Source organism: Marmota flaviventris, chromosome 2 (assembly GCF_047511675.1).
Source record: "Marmota flaviventris isolate mMarFla1 chromosome 2, mMarFla1.hap1, whole genome shotgun sequence".
Taxonomy (NCBI): domain Eukaryota; kingdom Metazoa; phylum Chordata; class Mammalia; order Rodentia; family Sciuridae; genus Marmota; species Marmota flaviventris.
In genome coordinates this window covers 9,742,847-9,761,402 of record NC_092499.1, presented here as the reverse complement: position 1 = coordinate 9,761,402, position 18,556 = coordinate 9,742,847, and the positions used below count along the sequence as shown (strand labels likewise).

The 18,556-nt window shown below is 33.1% G+C and overlaps 1 protein-coding gene across 4 annotated transcripts in view; it reads right to left on the bottom strand.

Moving 5' to 3' along the window:
* Positions 1 to 18,556, bottom strand: part of Atg2b (autophagy related 2B) — a 64,744-nt gene that overhangs the window by 38,662 nt on the left and 7,526 nt on the right. For 3 of the 4 annotated variants that reach the window (XR_011706522.1, XM_071607556.1, XM_071607554.1), the window contains exons 3-16: positions 16,750 to 16,902; positions 16,193 to 16,295; positions 14,493 to 14,655; positions 13,559 to 13,738; positions 10,486 to 10,582; positions 9,757 to 9,942; positions 8,552 to 8,706; positions 8,356 to 8,461; positions 6,993 to 7,254; positions 5,671 to 5,821; positions 4,894 to 4,986; positions 4,572 to 4,760; positions 2,464 to 2,737; positions 1,010 to 1,112 (exon numbers count right to left, since the gene is read on the bottom strand). Coding sequence is in view for 3 of the 4 variants with exons in the window: in XM_071607556.1 (XP_071463657.1) it covers positions 1,010 to 1,112; positions 2,464 to 2,737; positions 4,572 to 4,760; positions 4,894 to 4,986; positions 5,671 to 5,821; positions 6,993 to 7,254; positions 8,356 to 8,461; positions 8,552 to 8,706; positions 9,757 to 9,942; positions 10,486 to 10,582; positions 13,559 to 13,738; positions 14,493 to 14,655; positions 16,193 to 16,295; positions 16,750 to 16,902 (2,215 nt within the window). In the remaining variant the exon portion in view is untranslated. The remainder of the gene's footprint in view (positions 1 to 1,009; positions 1,113 to 2,463; positions 2,738 to 4,571; positions 4,761 to 4,893; positions 4,987 to 5,670; positions 5,822 to 6,992; positions 7,255 to 8,355; positions 8,462 to 8,551; positions 8,707 to 9,756; positions 9,943 to 10,485; positions 10,583 to 13,558; positions 13,739 to 14,492; positions 14,656 to 16,192; positions 16,296 to 16,749; positions 16,903 to 18,556) is intronic. The other variant, XM_071607555.1, reaches the window with a different exon arrangement.

Here is an 18,556-nt window from a genome sequence, read left to right as displayed (position 1 = left end):
ACTATCACAAACCATTTCTTAATTTATGGATATCCGAATGTAAATTGTGCTTCCAAATTACTTAACTGAAGCAGATTCAATTCTTCTGATGAAAACTTACATTCATTATCAGAAATGTATTGATAATGCCTGTCCTGAAAATAGGCTAATATATAGCAGGGAAGGTGAAAAAGGCAGGGATAAAATGGCACAAAAAAAAATCAATTTACTCTGAACCCTCAAATATTCAGTCTTCATACAATAATGGATTGTTATTTCAAGTAAACTAAGTTCTTTGGAACATGATCCAGGCTCACTTTTCAGGGTAACTTAAGAAATGATTTCTCCTGCCTAAGAAATCTTGGAACCAGGAATGGTGGTGCACACCTAAAATCCCAGAGACTTGGAAGACGGAGGCAGGAGGATCTCAAGTTCAAGGCCAGACTGGGTAAATTAGCAAGACCCTGCCTCAAAAAAGGGCTCGGTATATAACTCATTGTTGGTCACTAGCAAAATGTCTACAATCCACTATACTGTAAAATAAATAAATCTATCTTTCTAGAAGCAATGGTTCTCCAAGTACAGGTGCATATTTGAATCATCTGATGTAAATTTTAAAAACACAATGATGCCAGGCCTACCCCAGAATCTCAGGTTAGAGCCCAAGAATCAGTAGGATTTGGGTAAAAGTGACCCATAAAACACTGCAAAAGCAACCACTGACTATAAAATTCATTTGACAACTACTCAAAAGATGACTCAGGATTTCTCTTCTGTATCCTTGAAGTATTTTTAAGATGTAATTAAACTAGGCAACTAGAGACCGAAGAAACACCTGTACCTTCTATTTTGAATAATATCTAAAATATAAATTTCACAGAGTGGTGCTCAATATTTTCTTATTTATCCATCTTACTCTAGGTTCTCTCATTAACCATTTTTAGCAAAATTTATAGCCAAAATGTTGGTTAAAAGGACTATCATATTTTAATTTTGAATGGAAATACATTACACCTATACACTTCCTTACCGTGGCCAGTCAAAGTCATCTGACGATGCTGTATCTCCATCTACTCCACCAGATACATGGAAAAATTTAACAGATGGCTCCCCTTTCTCCTCCTGGAACGACCCTAATAAAATAAGACTGTTATACTAGAACGCATTCATTCTAAAGTGCTAAAAGACCTTTAATAATGCACTATTAACTTCTATAGCATTTATTCATTTGTTCCCACATTCATGTGACATACAACATAAGGGACTGAGCAGATAAATTTTTGATGCTGTTTTGTATTCAGACTAAAATTCTTGGGTTCCAATATTTGATGTATAAGGTATATATCATGACACAGTAAATATATTACCATATATATTAACAGTAAATGTTATATATTTTATGTATTACTTATATGTAACTATAGTAAACTATTAATACCACTTACTGGATGCTATTATTTCTTCATAAGTCTATATAACTAATCTACCACTACCAAATAAAAATAAGCATATTTCTTAAATTAAAATTTGTTCCAAGCACGGTAAGAATTACCTCTGTTCAAAATAACTCTATATTGTTTATGCTTTTTCATTTGATTTTACACCTGACGAATGGCTTTCTTCCAAAATAGTTTCTTGCCACTGACGATAAGGGATGATTAGTAACTTTTAAAGGTCCTCTAGTGAGGCCTTAATGGATAAATGTTAATTTTAAATATCTCCACAGATACAGAAAACTAGTAAGAACAGGGAAGGAAACTTTTGCAGCCTCTTCCCAGCAAGCAGGGGTGGTTGTAGCAGAAGCAGCAGTCCAGGAACCACAGGCTCAAAGCCTTCCAGAGCTCTTCATAGGCTGGTTCACTCTAAGTTTACCTAGAGTCTATTCATTAGGTGACAAAAACAAAGCAATATAGAAAAACTCAAAACAGGCTTAACAAAGAAAAATTACTAGAAATTAGTTCATATAATGATTGAAAATTCAAGTTCTTATGTCAAGATTTGGGTTTGAATCTTAATCCTGCCATTTACTACATGATCTTGAAAGATACCTCCTTCTACATGCAGATTCCCTCAACTATTAACTTATAAAAACTGGAAAAAATAAGCATATGGTGATTATGATGATTAAAGGAAACAAGATAATATGTATGAAGTGCTTAGCACAGTACCTAACCATACACTGGCACTCTGTATATGGGCTAATAAGTGGTAGGTGATTACAAAAAAGTAGGTTAAAGGCCACTTTTATTTTCCTCTGTAGAAAATCAGTACTTGAATAAAGTGATTAAATCATCATGCTTGGTCATTTTTTTTAATCTAACATATTACATATTTGCAAACAATCTTGATGGGAAAAGCTACTGCTACTGTATCTAACATAATATTCTTCAATTCTATTATACTTTGGAGCTCTCACATACTTTTATGATATAAAATTAGTAGCAGTTATTTGTATCTTGTCTCCTAAAGCACTTTCAATCTTACCAGCTAGTTCTCTAAAGGTAAGTTCCAATTTAATTTGTTCTGGGGTTGAGCCTCCTATAAATTCCGTCTTAAATTCTAGATCTGTGAATGCTAAATGAAGGATCTCCTTCTGAAGTGACTTCTTAAACCATGGTCCTCTTTCTTGATCTGACCGAAGATCAGGTATTGGGAAACGAACAGAAAGATTTAATGCTGGAGTAGCAACTTGAACTGATACTCGACAATTTGCAGGATTGTGTGAATCATCTAGAAATACTTCAGTGAAAGCCTTGTGCTAAAACACAAAACATCAAAAAAAATGCCAAAAAATTAAATTAAGTAAATTACATTAGCATTCAACATTTCAATATGTACAATAACTAATTCCCCAGTATAATGAATTACCATTCAAATCAAATTCACTACCATAGTAATTTAGTATAATGAAATTTTATAATGTAACAATTACTGGCAAAAGTTAGAACTATTGGCAACAGTTACACCCTGATATAAAAATAAATCAATCAAAATAAAAACTGAACTAAAGAGAAGACAAAGACACAATAGGTACATTTATACATATTTTATTATAAACTAAAAATAAAAAAGTGAATAATTAGCCTGTCAACAAATCAAATGTAGTTAAAAATCATTACAGTATCCAACATTCAATCTGAAGGATTTACCTACCAACATACTACTTTAAAAATTCAATGTGAGGGGCTGGGGATATAGCTGAGTTGGTAGAATGCTTGCCTAGCATGTACAAGACCCTGGGTTCAATCCCCAGCACCACCACCCCAAAAAAAAAAAAATTCAGTGTGAACACAGATGAATTATGCCAAATACAAGACCAGTCTCTGACTCATCTTTGTATTTCTAGGACTAAGTCCAGAGCCTAGCACATACTAGGTTCCAAATAAATATCCACTAAAAGACTCACCCTGAGTTCCTATACAATCTAAGAGTATAATCCCATGAAATGGCTACTGGAAAACAAACAGATGTACCACATGCCCCAAACCATGAAACAAAAGGGTCAAAGAATGTGCAATTCACATAAAGGTCCACTTCTAACTTTTCTCTAAAATGTATTAAAAGCAATAAAGGTTTAGTCCACTGTACGTGGAACAGTCCACTATTTCTTGAATCAGTCTCTAAAGTTTTAAGACTAGAAAGTTCCCTTCTTATGTTACACATTGATTTTTAACAAACCTACACTTTCTCTCTTCTATTTGACTTTCTCATACTATCTCTCACTCTAAGGCAAAAGTAATCCAAGATATTAAACCATCATCCCAATATATCTATGAGTAACAGAAAATATAGAGACTAGTCCAAAGAACTTAAAATAACTAGCAACTGGTGACAATAAAAAAATGATTCAATGTGAATACTCACCACTAAGGAAAAATAAATAGGAAAATAGAATATTTTGTCCATTTTCTTTTTAACTACAGTTGTCTATGTTGGTCCTAGTCCTACAGCCCCCAAATTCCAAATAGATTTCTTACAAATCTGACTTCCTTGATTTGCTTATGAAAGAATCTATACACCAGATCTAAGGAATATAATGTGATGCTCAAGAGATTATTTTCCCAGTTTCAAAAGTATATTCTATATTACTTGGGCTACACTTTTTAGATGTTTGTTTAAAGTATGAACAGGTAAAACTTTGTAATATTACAAGCACAGTTTATGAAATTCATAAATTCAGGAAAGGAAATCTAAGTCCTACAACACAATCAAATGCTATCAAATGCCATAACTTCTATTATTTTCTTTTCTTTCTTTCTTTTTTTTTTTGGTATTAGTGATTGAATCTGAGTGCCCTACCACTGTGCTATATTCCCAGGAATCCTAACCCCCACCCTTTGTTTTTAAGACAGGATCTCACTAAATTGCCAAAGCTGCCTCAAACTTATGACCCCTCAGCCTCCAAAGTAACCAAGATTACAAGTATGCATCCCCACACCTGGATTCTATTAATTCTTTTTCCTGAGCATCAATTTATACTGATACTTTAACGAATGCTATATAATCTACAGAGAATGCTTAGCTCAGAAATTATCCCAATAAGCCTATTAGCTAATTAAATTATGATTATTTACAACATTTTGAATACTTACCAGACTGATATGCTTATTATATGAAGTATACATGTGAGAGGCCATCATCTCTACTGTAGTAAGTTTCTGTGGTTGAAGCAAGGAATTTAACCGGTCCACAATACTTATATCCAGTTCACAACATACTGGATTTAATTTAATTTGTAAGTCCGCCTTCTGAGGAACTGAACTAAGTCTTGCTTGACTGCCCTTAAAAGGGGGGAGGGAGGAGCATTACTACAATCACTAATAATACTAAAAGATTAGGTTAAGACCTCAAAATTGTGAGAAAATATATACCCCAAAATTTTACATGCAGCACTTAAACAAAAAGATTTCTTACCTGGGGTCCTCTATTCTCAGAATGCTTATAATGAAGTTGAAGACACACAGGGGGGTGGGCATCAGTTCCTTCTTTAGAATGAAATGTTAAAAGCTTAAAAACAAAGAAGATAAATTAAATATTAGATGTTAAGCTATAATTTATCACAGGAATTCAGAGGTGCCAATATACTAGTGGGAAGAGCTATCTGAAGTCAGAAATGCTGGCCTTACTTTTCACTTTCATCACTCACTAGCAATGTAAATCTTAGTCCAGTTAGTTAAATTTTCTTGTTTTGAGACAGGGTCTTGCTAAGTCTCTGAAGGTCTCACTAAATTGCCTACAGCAGCCCATGACTTGCATTGCTGCTTCAGTCTCCTGAATTTCAGGACTACTGGCCTTCCCCACCACATGGGCTTCAGTAAGTTAACTTCTGAGACAGTGTCTTATTTGCAGAATGCAGGTGAGAATTCAAATGAATTAATACTCAAGAAAGAGCTCTGAAAATAAATATATAAGGGCAAAATAACAGCAATAAATATTATTTTTGCCAACATACTTAGATGTTTGGAAAAATCATATTAATGGTAAAAGAACACAAAACATTATGCTCAACTTGAATAGTACACTTTGGTATTTGTTCAATAAAAAAGTCTTCTGAAATGAAGAATGATTGAAAGTGAGTGAATTTCTCTATGCATTCCTGTTCATTTTTTGAGAAAACTATTTATGATCATACAATTCCTTAAAAGCAAGACAGATTTAAAGTGTAATCCAAAGAAAGTGACCATCATTTACCTCTGTGTAGTGAGGAGGAACAGAATGACAGTCGGTTGGAAACAGACACTCCAAAAGCTCCATTTGTCCAATGGATGTATCAGTACTAAAATACCGGGAAGCTGATCTTTGTCTTTGTTCATAGGCTACTTTGATGCCAGTACCTATAAATCTATTATTTAAAAAAATGCAGCATTTAAAGGCCTCTATATACTTCTAGATTAAATGACATATCACAAGTAGTCAGGGAACCATAAACAAATGTTAATAACAGACTAATTACCCACTTATTCTGACAAATTCAAGTTAACAATAGTAATACTCCTAAGATTATTAACCAAGTCTGCTTTCAATTTCCCATTCCCTGACAAAAAAATAAATTTAACTGATGGAAAATCGTCCAGGTTATGTTCATTTCCCAACACTGCCCTTCCTTCTCCATACATTTAAAATTTACACTGCAGTAGATAAAATCTTTCAGATCTAAAAAATACATGAAATAGTTTCTGAAAATTATCTAAAAGCATCATGAAATATTTTAAAACTTCAGTTGGTGGGGCTCAAATGAAGCCTATCTCTAATTTCTGTGGGTTCTGCTATATTTTCTGATATTTGAAAACGTGTCAAAATTAGAGAAAAAGCATCTCTACATCTCTATAAATACTATGGTCCTAATTTGTAGGTTATCTTTAGGTAGGGATCAAAACTACTTTACATATTAACTTTAAAATAGTTATGTTAAAATAAAACCCAAAGGCATTTTTCTAAAAAATTAATTATATTTGCCTAAACTATTTATCAAAATAATATCAATCAGGTCATAAACAGTATTTGCATTTTAATAATACTAACAAATTCAATTCATCTATTAGGACTCAATTTATAAAGGATCAGTGTCAATTTGGACAGTTTGGGTTTGTTTTGTTTTTTAAGGTAAGGATGGAAATGTAGCACCAAAGTTAAGGACCAACCCTCGTACAACTTCCCATTCCTGGCCAGTGAACATGCAGCATTTTAGAGTGCCTCTCTCATTAGTTCTCACATTACCGTCAGCTGTTAATGCCAATGATTGTAATACAGTCAACAGGGATGATGGCAAAATACGAGCAAAGAAATTTGGAACTACAGAGATGTTTTAGCAAATTCCAGATTATCTCCATAGTTCTGCATGCCACACAACCTGAATGAAAAATTCTATTCGTAAACATCTTCATGGCATTGCAAGAAAAGTACTCATTCTACTCTTTTACAAATAAATTTTTAAAACAAATACAGATAGCTGGATATAAAAGTCCACACTTGGTTCTTACTCAAAGATCATTAATAAACATGACAAAGTTTACCTGAGGTGATCATGTGAGCAAGCTTCTGCAAATACTGTTCGGAAAGACTTAAAATCATCAGATAAAAATCTTGCTGGATCAATCTTTTCTATACAAGTAAAGAAAGCTATAGCCATAGGTGTCAATGGGTTGAGGCTCAATGACGTTTCAGGTGGAGATAAAGGATCAATGTGAAGCACAGAGACTGAAAAAGTTCCAACAGCTAGTCTAAAAATAAGCTCAGGCCTGGATTCATCCATTGAAACAGATCTAGATGGGAGAGCTGAAATACATGTGTTGAAATTATACACATAAATTTTAATACTTAAATTCACATATCAAAACTATATATTTATAGGTTTAAAAAACAGCTGACCATACAATAGCTAGAATGACATTAAATAATTAAGGTACAATAAACTGCTAACTTACATCTAGTATACTTGATATTTGAAGTAGAAAAGAGTCCATTAAAATAGTAAATGTATGAAAAATGCTTTTTCGTTATTGAAAGTATACTGGAAAAATCAAAATTAATCAAAAGCTGCTAACCAAATTTTCTTTTGAGGTTTGTGTTTATTTCAATTAAATTTTGCAGAATAAAGGTAGAGGTGTACAGGTCGGTGGTAGAGCACTGGACTACCATGCATGGGACCCTAACCTTCATCTCCAGCACCACAAAAAATTTTGATATTTGCAGAGTAAACACTTGAGGTTTTATTTCAAGGAATATATAAACAGTGAAAGAAAAATTAGGAGGCTGGTGACATGGCTCAATGGTAGAGTGTTTGCCTGGCATTGTGAGGCCCTGGGTTAGATCCTTGACACCAAAAATAAATATATAATAATCAGATGGTTGAGGATCCTAAACTTTAATAATAATATGAAACTTACGTGATACTTTTCACTAACAATATCCAAGTATTTAAATACACAAAAGCTATGATGAATGAGCAACTATTCTAAAACACTTCACAGGGAATTGTTCAACAATTCATTTTCTTTCTAAACTTTGTTAAATGGCCTAAACCAAAAAAGGACCCCAAAAAAAAAAAAAAAAAAAACCCAAAAGACAGATGTAAGTAGAGTACATGCTTAACATATACAAGGCTCTGAGTTCAAATCCAGCACCAAAAATTTTTTTTTAAATAAAATTGACATTTAAAAAAAAATAAAGTAGAATGACTAAAAAGAATTTTGTAATTTTTAATATTTCAAAAATTCCAGGAGGGCTGGGGTTGTAGCTCAGTGGTAGAATGCTTGCCTTGCACACTTGAGGCCCTGGGTTTGATCCTCAGCACCACATAAAAATAAAGATATGTGTCTATTTACAACTAAAAAAAAAGGTTCCAGTGGAAACAAAGATTAACTCTCTTCCACTCACCAGCCTTCTGCAAAGATGTCTGGTGAACCAGGTTGGATGGAAATGCTGACCCCCTCACTGGCTGTTCTTTATGATGATCAAGGAACTCTCCCCATGTTGGCTGAAGCTATGAAAGATATTTTTTTAAAGAATATGAATAAAGTCCAAAATTTTAGAAGTAACTTTTTAAGAATAAAATAATAAAATAATACTTTACCACAGTAGCACTTAATGGAGATCCTGCTGGGGTATTAGTGTATGTACTAGTTAGTGATAACTCCAGGTCCATATTTGGGGGATCCCCAAGGGGTGGAAGAGAAGAGAGACTATGGGACATGTCCATATCAGCCATGGAGAAGAAAACTTCTTCTTCTGGAGAGAATTAAACTTCATCACTTATAGCACAATTTCACCCACTTTGTACACTTTAAAGTGGGCTAATATACATTAATATAATCTTCTTCTGAAATATTGAGATACAGTGATGCTCCAAAATGTATATTACTTCCAATGGGGTATTTGAATCCAAGTTATTAATGGCATAGCAAAAACTCAATTGAATATTAGTTAACGAAAGGTTATGCTTTCCTACTGAGTGGTTTTGTGAAGCTTTGTTTTGTTTGTTTTGTTGTTTTTAATACCCAGTATTTTACAAGGTATATTTTTAAAACATATGACAATTTAGAAGTTAAAAAAAAATCTACGTTAAAATGTCATTAGCATACACAAGACCCCGGGTTCAATCTCCAACATAAATAAATAATACAAATATATTGCCTTCTCTCTTTTCATATGCATATAGCTATTTCCTTTTTAAAAAAAAAAGAATCAAATATATTATTGAGACTTCTATTTATATTTCACTTCCATATTTTGGAGATTGTTGTACCCTTATGCAAATAAAGGTAGTTATGGCCAAAATTTAAGAAGGCTTTAATTTTTTATTCGGTTCAACATTCCATACTTTATTAATTCTTACTATTTATGGTATTAGTGCTCATATATTCTAAAACACCTGTAAATGTAAAGTAAACTGGGTAATGATGATACTTAGATATAATTAATGGAAAGATTAATAAAGTTTCCTATTTAAAGAAATCTACTGTATATCATTATGTGAGCACATAATTTGACAAAATGTATAATTACTCCCAATTTATCTTTTGTGTAAATCTACACTTTTATAAACTGACTTTACTCAAAAACATCATTTACAAGACAAAACCAAAATAAAAAAATAGCAACCATGTGCTGGCACATCACTATTAATACTATGGTTAGATAAACTTAAAAAGTAAAAATTTTTTAATGATATGGGTCTTTTGTTATTTCACTGCTAAACTCCTTTCACAAAAGCCAAAATTAAGTTTAATTTTACCTATGATGATTAAGTATGATTCTGGTGTCAACTGAGTTGCTTACCACGGCTAGAAGGTGTACGAGCCGTTTCTGTCTCATAAAAGCTTTGCTCTGAAGATACACCCACAGAAAGGGAATCTTTTCTCAAATAATACCGGTTTAATTCCATCTGAATTCGATACTCGTCTTCCTGCTGCATGGGTCGGTTTTTCCTATCTTTATTAGCTAACCCTATTTTGCTAGAATTTTCTACAAGTATACAAAAGGAAAGCAGAATAGTAATTAAATTCAAGGTTAAGTTATTTAAAGCATTTCTCTCCCAAATCCCATTTATCCAATACCAATGGCAACTTAAGACCATAAGGCAGTGCAAAACACCACTATTCAATATTAATCAGAAATCTAAATAAAAGTTGTAGGCAACTAACCAGGAATCAAAAAATCTTACCTCTAGTATATATTAGTTACTAAAAATATTTTAACATGTATGCTACTTACTGTGTTCAAGAATTACATTTTCTTCTTTGTATGAAGTACTATCCCAACCAAAGAAATCAGTCAGAACAATTTTGAAACAAGAATGTGACACATTCTGAATGCAAATATATGCCATGGTGGCACAATTCAAAAAGACACAATCGAATTAACTCTTTAGGACATGATACATCTTTAATTTACAATATATGTTAAATTTCATATATTCAAAATAATAAACTTTCTTAGGTGTATGTTATATATTTCAATTTAAAAGTTTCAGAGAACTAAAAATAATAACAACAGAATTATACTTGCCTGGTCCAGCAATAGCTGCTAACATATCCAAAAGCAAGTGTACCTGTCTTGGTGACAGGAATAGATGAATAGAGTCTATCTGTCCATCAACATCCAACTTAAAAAAATAAACAAACAAACCATTCAGGATGAATACTCTTTCAAAACCTCATCACCATAAATTTCAGTATATTTGAAGACTGAGAGAAATATTTACTGCTAATCTTGAATTCCTTTACCTAAGAGTCTCTCTACTAATTCACACAAACCTAAAGGAAAAGACCTCAAGGCCACCAAGCAGTGTGCCTCTCAGATAGATGTCTACTGTGTTCCAACATCCATCCTCTCTTGGACATGAGTGGAAGCCACTGAAGGCATGTAAACAGAAGACAGTGCTTACATGGCCTTCCTTTCTCCTTCCAATTCTTGGCTCACTATTCTTTCTGAAAACAAAAGTTCCATCACACTCTTCCTGATCCTGGAGAATACTCAACAAAAGCAATCACTCTATTCTCTACACAGCCTTCTAAAAAGTTAAATATTCCACCTTATTTTTCATTCATCTCTTCTTAGTTTGAATAAGCTAATAAATAGCTTCTGGTATTTGTATACCATTTTGCAATTGATAAATAATACAATTAATAAAACACATTTACATTTGGAAAATGGCTTTTTGTCAAGAGAAAAACAAACTTCTTCTAATCGTACAAACAAAAAATAAATTACTATTGACTCTGATAAGTTTCCATGATCTAAGAATATAACATATTCCTTAAAAACAATAATTATCATTATCATTTATTTTGAGCATTGGTGCCTTTGTATATATTTTCTCTACTTACTACTGTTTGTTTTACAGAGGAGGAAACAGGTTCACAAGATTAAGTGACTTGCAGAGCAAGATTTTAATGGAGGCTGACCCAGATAAAGAGCCCTCTCTCCTTTCATAGCATGACTCCCCCTGCTACACACAGACTGTTTTAGGGGGCTCCTTACTGACCGTTGACACTCTAAGCCACGCCCTTGATTAAGGCTGGGGAGAGTAGCAAAACATACTTCTGATTATAGGCCAAATTCTTTAATGGTTTTTTTAATATTTTCTTTGCATTGAAAGTATAATCTCTGATCTTTATTAGAATAGATAATCAAGAGTTGCGATTCTAATTTTTATAAAAATATTTTGTTATTAATAGATTCTGGGGGCTGGGGTTGTGGCTCAGTGGTAGAGCGCTTGCCTCACATATGTGAAGCACTGGGTTTGATCCTCAGCACCACATAAAAATAAACAAAGGTATTTTAACAAAAAAAAAAATAGATTCTGAATTTGGCATACAAAAGACAAAGTACTTATTACTTTTGGAAATATAAAATTACCAAAAAATTTTTCAACACAGTGTAACACAGTAGCTAAAACAAAATCTCTCTAAATCAATCCAGGCAGTCCTCTACTTTCATATATAATGCATTGCTGAAAACACACTGAGATTGGAAATATGAAATATCAGACTTACTACTTGAGTGTATACTATTCTTGCAGAACTAAAAAAAATAGCATGAAACCTTTCTTTTTGTGTGATTAATTTCTTTTAGTTGTCAATGGACCTTTATTTTATTTATATGTGGTACTGAAAATTGAACCCTGTGACTCACAAATACTAGGCAAGTGCCCCAACACTGAGCCACAACCCCAACCCATGAAACCTTTCTTAACATTTTGAATGCACAGTTTAAAAGTTTAAGTTTAATGAACACTGGAAAGAGACTAAAGACCTAACACTTTGAGCACATCTTGTAAAGCTACCCCTTGTCTACTCTGTATTAAGGTTATAAGATCTATGCTTCTCAATGCTAATTTCCAGAATTCTTTTTTTCCCATTTAGCACTCATTTTCATTAAATAAACACAAAATGTATTTCACGTACCCAACTTATTACACAAAAGTTATTAAAGAGACAAGGATTATAGTATCTCTAATACCAAATATTTGCTGGTACACAATGCTGCCACACAAAATTTCCAGGTGTCCATTTGTCACCTAATACACAAACTCTAAAAGTATCATATGACAAAAACTTATACATATCAATACATAATATTAAAAACTTTGGGTGTGTACAAAGATCAAAAACATAAATATTGAGAATGATATATATTTGATCAAAATTGAACTATAAAAGTTATTGTTATAGTTTTTCCTTCTTAAAGAAATGATAAATACATTCCCTAAAGACACTGATGTGCTGGTATCCCAAGGATATTGCCACAGCAGGGGAGCTCCCATGGGGCTTACACACACCTACAATTATCCACTCCCTAAGGAGCCTCTCATGTTATTTCAGGAAGACAGTTAAAGACCTAGTGAAAGAATTTTATACCATCTTGAGGTAGGACAAGTCAGTAAACGAGGAAGAGAACAATAATCAGAAATAGAACTGTCTTCATTCTAATTCTAGATTTCCTCCTCCAACATGAGTCAAACATCCCAATCCAAGAAAAGATTTGAGGATTCCTCAATACACTGAAAATTTTTCTATGTATATTTACAAGCATTCAGTGTGTCCCTCTTCTATATTCCCATAGTAATATCCATACCCCTTAATGTATCTTTCATTGTCTTTATACAATGTCTTCAAAAAGCTACAAAAAATAATAAGTGAATATCTTTTCACAAATATTGCACAACTATAAAAAGTCATTCCATTCAAAATATGGATGGACATTTCTACAGTCAACTTGCTTTTCAAATCTCTTTTCCTTTTTAACATCTTAATTTTATGACAATAGAAAGACACTATTATATAATTAAATCTAGTTATCTTAATCAATGAAACCATGCTTTTGGTTTTGGACTGTTAGAACGGGAAGAGTGAGTGTAGGAGGCAACTCTTCATAAAACCTGACTTGCATAAAAGTAAGGCCAAGTCAGTCCTCACTTTAATTTTGTGACCCCAAACACCAGGTCCAAGTGAGAATAAAATGCTGATTCCAAAACTGCAGATACCTTTGTTACCGGGTAATCTACAGTAACCAACCAGAGGCTCAGTGTATAGATTAAAGAATACTTTTAATTTTATTAGAGAAAATAAACACTGACCTTAGCTCCAGGAAGTACTTCATTCTGTTTCAACGTGAGACTCAACTCCAACCTACCAATTAATCCACCAATCTGCACTGGGTCAGAGGGCGCTATCTCTGGTAAATTTCTAGTTAGTTGTGGGTGTGGCTCATAAACAATTTTGGGGTTCCAGCTAGGTGACAGCTTTGGCTCATTTTCCTAAAATAACGCAATAAGAATAAAGGAACTATTTAAAAAGCTTAGTGTAAATAAACTGGAATGCAAAAAATAAATGTCAACTTAAGAATAAAATATTTGGCATGCAAAACTATATTGTTACAATGGATAAACTATATCTGGTAGCTAAAATAAAACAGTACTACACTGGGCTAGTAATGAAAACACAACATGGAAAGGACTTTATGAAGAAAGCATAATATCTGCTCAATTTAGTAAAAAAAACCTAACAGACACTATAATTAAGAATACCCAATTTGGGAAATAATGTAAAGGGTAAATAATGGAATGACTAATATATAAAGATTTTGTACTCTTGGAAGAAATTAACGGAGTTCCTTAATTGCACAGATTTTTTTTAAAGGCAGAATTTGTAAGATAAATTTTCAGCAATATGTTCATTCTGTGAGATAAATTTGAATATTGCTTAATTTCCAGTTTATATTGTAAAAGGATTATATACTAATGAGCCATTCTGCCCCAATAATTCTGCCAACATTTCTCTGTCAAACTAACACATAGCAAACTAGCTTAAAAAAAGTGGGGGAGGGCATTAATTAAAAGTACAAGTATATTTAAATATCTGAAATACATATTGCCATATTGAATATTTGTGTTAACTTGCAAATCAGATGAAGACTTAGCCCATACTATACATCCTAGAAAAATTTAACAGTCCTCATTTAAACCTTTGAGAAATCTATGATCAAGTTTAGGATTGTTCTGTTTCTCTTACCACTGGTGCAGTCGAACACACTGGGGAAGATTTTGCTGATGCAGAAAACTCATCCCAAAAGAGAGACACTCCAGAGAGCTGAAGTAACTTGTGAGCAAAAGCTGTGGGCTGATGTACATTAATTCCTGAGGATTCGTCAGCAGTTTCATCGCAGTATACAGTTCTAAAAATTAAAAACAAAAAAGATTATTTGAACAAAACTCCTGGGACAACTTATTTGCAATAATAAAAAAATGGAGAGCTTTTAAGTTAAAGAGACTGTTCAGGTGTTAGCATTTCTTAGAATGTACCTATAATAATGCCTATAAAATAGGTCAGAATGATCACACTTCGGTAAATATTTCCCAGAGACCTTAAACTCCAAGAAAAATAATTTTATAAGACTCTTAAATTGAAGGAAAAAAATTAATAACTTCCTAAAGTTAGCTTCAAGGAAAACAATTCCTGTACTCCTTCCCAAAATATCTCTTGGTAACAGTGAGACAGCATTTGGCTTCAAGTCACAAGTCTGAAAATGACATTTCTTGAATTCTTGTGTGACCAATCTTCATTTTAAATAAGATAAAGTATGTGGTTCCAAATGCATGAGATATTACAAACAGTTTTAATATGCCACCTAAGGCAATGTCCCCTATTTTCAAAGATCATTAACAATAATTGTTTAACAACAGATGTATTTTTGAGAAAAACAGAAACCATAGTACATCTCTTTAAACCCTGGAAAAGGACCCCAATAGATAAATATACAAAGGGTCTTTGGGGCCAGGAGTCTTGGTACACACCTGTAATTCCAGTGGCTCAGGAGGCTGAGGCAGGAGGATAGAGTTCAAAGCCAACCTCAACAACTTAGTGAAGCCCTAAGCAAATCAACGAGGCCCTGTCTCTAAATAAAACATAAAAGGAGCTGGGGATATGGCTCAGTAGTTAAGTTACCTGAGTTCAATCCCCAGTACAAAAAAAAAAGTGTCTTTGGGGCTTGGTGTACATACCTCATCCTGCTCATTTCTCTTAGCAAGTTATACAGCACCAACACTGGTGAAGATATGACTTCACATCAACACTCAGATGTACATACGTAAATAAATTTGCTTTCAAGCTTTTATGGGGTGCTACCAAGTGGGTACACAGAAAATTAAAAGCAGCATGTTTATATCTTTTTAAGTAAATCAATATTACAGATATTTGCCTGAAACTAATGCTTATAGAATTCTCCAAAGAAACAGTGCCTTCCTTCCCCCTCTCTCAATCAAGCAGCACTAAGATTAAGCACAGCAAAGCCAGTCCTTCACATTAATGAAACCCACCTACATATTGCATTGCTCCACAAAAAAAAAAGCAAACTCACAAGACAGCCTGAAATTTAGTAGCACTCCAATACTTGTAGCTTTGATTTAATAACTAAAAGAAAACTACTTGCTTTAAATTTAACATAGTAATTTCAATAATGGAATTAGAATCTAACTTGGAGAACAGCACTTTACTCCAATGTTATGTAGTATTTTAATTTAATATCATCACCTCTAGTCTCCAAAAGCATCCTGAATTTATTTTTTTAATTTTTGCAGTATTAGGAATTGAACCAAGGGACTCACACATGCTAGATAAGGTCTCTTCCACTGAGCCACATTCCCAGCCCAGCATTCTGAAATGTAATGTGAGAGTTAGAATACAGTTATTTTCAAATTCTTAAAAATTCTTACCTTTCTATTCGAATTTCAAGGGCTGTTCCAGTTTTGGAATTTTCTGGCACATGTTCAATTCTCAAAACAGTGTCTATAAAAGTGACTTTTACTCTTCTTAGTACTAGAATAAACAATTAATCATTAATGGAAGAACCATATATCTACTAAATAAAAAGTTCTAATAAAAGAAAAAATACTTGTTTGATAACTACTTACAAAATAAAAAAGCCAGATTTCTTTCCATTAAAAGTCCCAAATTCTGAGTTTTAAAATAGATATTACACTTACTGAACACGTACCCAAGCTACTGTTCAATAGATACTTAGAATAGTCACTAACACTGTCTGTTGAACTCCAATCACATCATTTTGCAAATGTAATAAATCAAACAAATGAGAGACTAGGGAAATAATTGCAATTAAATGAAATAACCCCAATTGTAAAGTTCTGAAATGCGAACATTAATTCTTTTAAAAAACACTCCAAGAGGGCTGCCTTACACAAGACTTAAGTTATTAAGATACTAAATTGCTAAACAAAATTTGAATTTTTAGAGATGATCAATAATGTCAAACCTGTTTCGATGGTTTCAGCAAATTTTTCAAGCCCTTCAAAAGGCTGGGATCCTTCTCCTTGTTCATCTGTTAATTTTTGGCTAAGACATTCTTTTGCCAGTTGCATACTGCTGGTCATGAAACTTGACCAATACATAGGCTCAGAACCAGTTGCTACAGAAAATAAAGATTAATCCATAATTTCTCAAAATTTCAACAATGCCATTTCTCTGAATTTTCCACTTTTTTATTGCTGCATTATAGTTGTACATAATGATGAGATTTGTTGCTACATATTTGTACATGCATACAGTGTAACAATACAATTTGATTTTATGACACTTTGCATTTATGACACTTATTTTAAAGTCAATTAATGAGTTCAGGGAGGCTTTGAAAAAACAATCATTTTTTTCTAGTTCCGATGTATTGTGTAGATCTGTTATTGTAGCCTCAACTCAAATAGATTTTTAACACTAGGGTGTTACACAGGGAAACAATATTCTAGAAATTACTCTTGAGATTTAAATACCACCTTACAAAAGCAGATCACATGAAAAATTCCAGCGATATGTGATTTCACTATATATTTTACTTTTAGAAAATATTAATTCATACACTCATTCAACAAGAATTATTTTTGTACATGTATGTTACTGTTCTAAATACTACACAGCAGGGTTCAATGAACTTTCTCTTTTCTTTTTTTTTGTTTCTGGAGATTACTTGGGGTGATTTAGATTTTATTTGAGATAGGGTCTCAAGTTGCTGAGGCTGGCCTCTTCTGCCTGAGCTTCCTAGTGCTGGAATTACAGGTGTGTACCACTACACCCATCGAGAGGCAATTAATTTTCTATAAAGGGTGAGATATTGAATATTTTAGGCTTTGTGGGCAATATGTTCTCTATCACAACTCTCCTACAATAGTGCTAAAGTAGAAAGTAAATAAAAAAGGCATGGCTGTGTTTCCATAAAATTTTATTTATAAAAACAGTTAACAAGCTGGGATCAGTGGTGCACACCTGTTTTCCCAGTGGCTCCGGAGGCTGAGACAGGAGAATTGCAAGTCCAAAGCCAGCCTAAGCAACGGAGAGGTGCTAAGCAACTCAGTGAGACCCTGTCTCTAAATAAAATACAAAAATAGGGCTGGGGATGTGGCTCAGTGGTCAAGTGTCCCCGAGTTCAATCCCCAGTACCAAAAAAAAAAAAAAGGTAACAGGCTTGATTTATCTTGTAGGCCAGAGTTTGCTAACCTGCTATAGAGCATAGAAAAATGAATTATGAATTGCCCTCGGAATGCTTACAAGTAGTAGAAGAAATACAGCATGGCTAAGAAGACTTAATAGACTACTAAGAGTCAAATGAAAACATCATAAAAGCCAAGAGAAGAATCATCTCCTAGCTGAGGGGATCAACAGGAAATCTGGCAGAGGTGGCAGATGATATAACTTTGGAAATTAGCATAAGTGTAGGTAATACAAAGGAACATCTTTTGCGGAGGAAACAAATGAACTGTAAAATATTCTTTCCAGATTTTCCCTCCTAAGAAAATTCCATCATACCTCCTTAGGTATTCAAAATAAATGAAGATTACTAGAAAAATTACTGCTTTCCAAAATGGAATTTACAAGTCCTCTTAATGGAATATTTTAAAAGGAAAAAACATTTTAAAGTTTGACTTTTCATAGGGAAGTATTATATATACCCATCATAGTTAAAATAGAGAATACTCTGATAAATTAAATATCAGATTATTAAAGAGGATATCCATGATTATACTATCAATTTTCAAAATACAGGTCACTATAATTCTACTAAGCAAAATTTA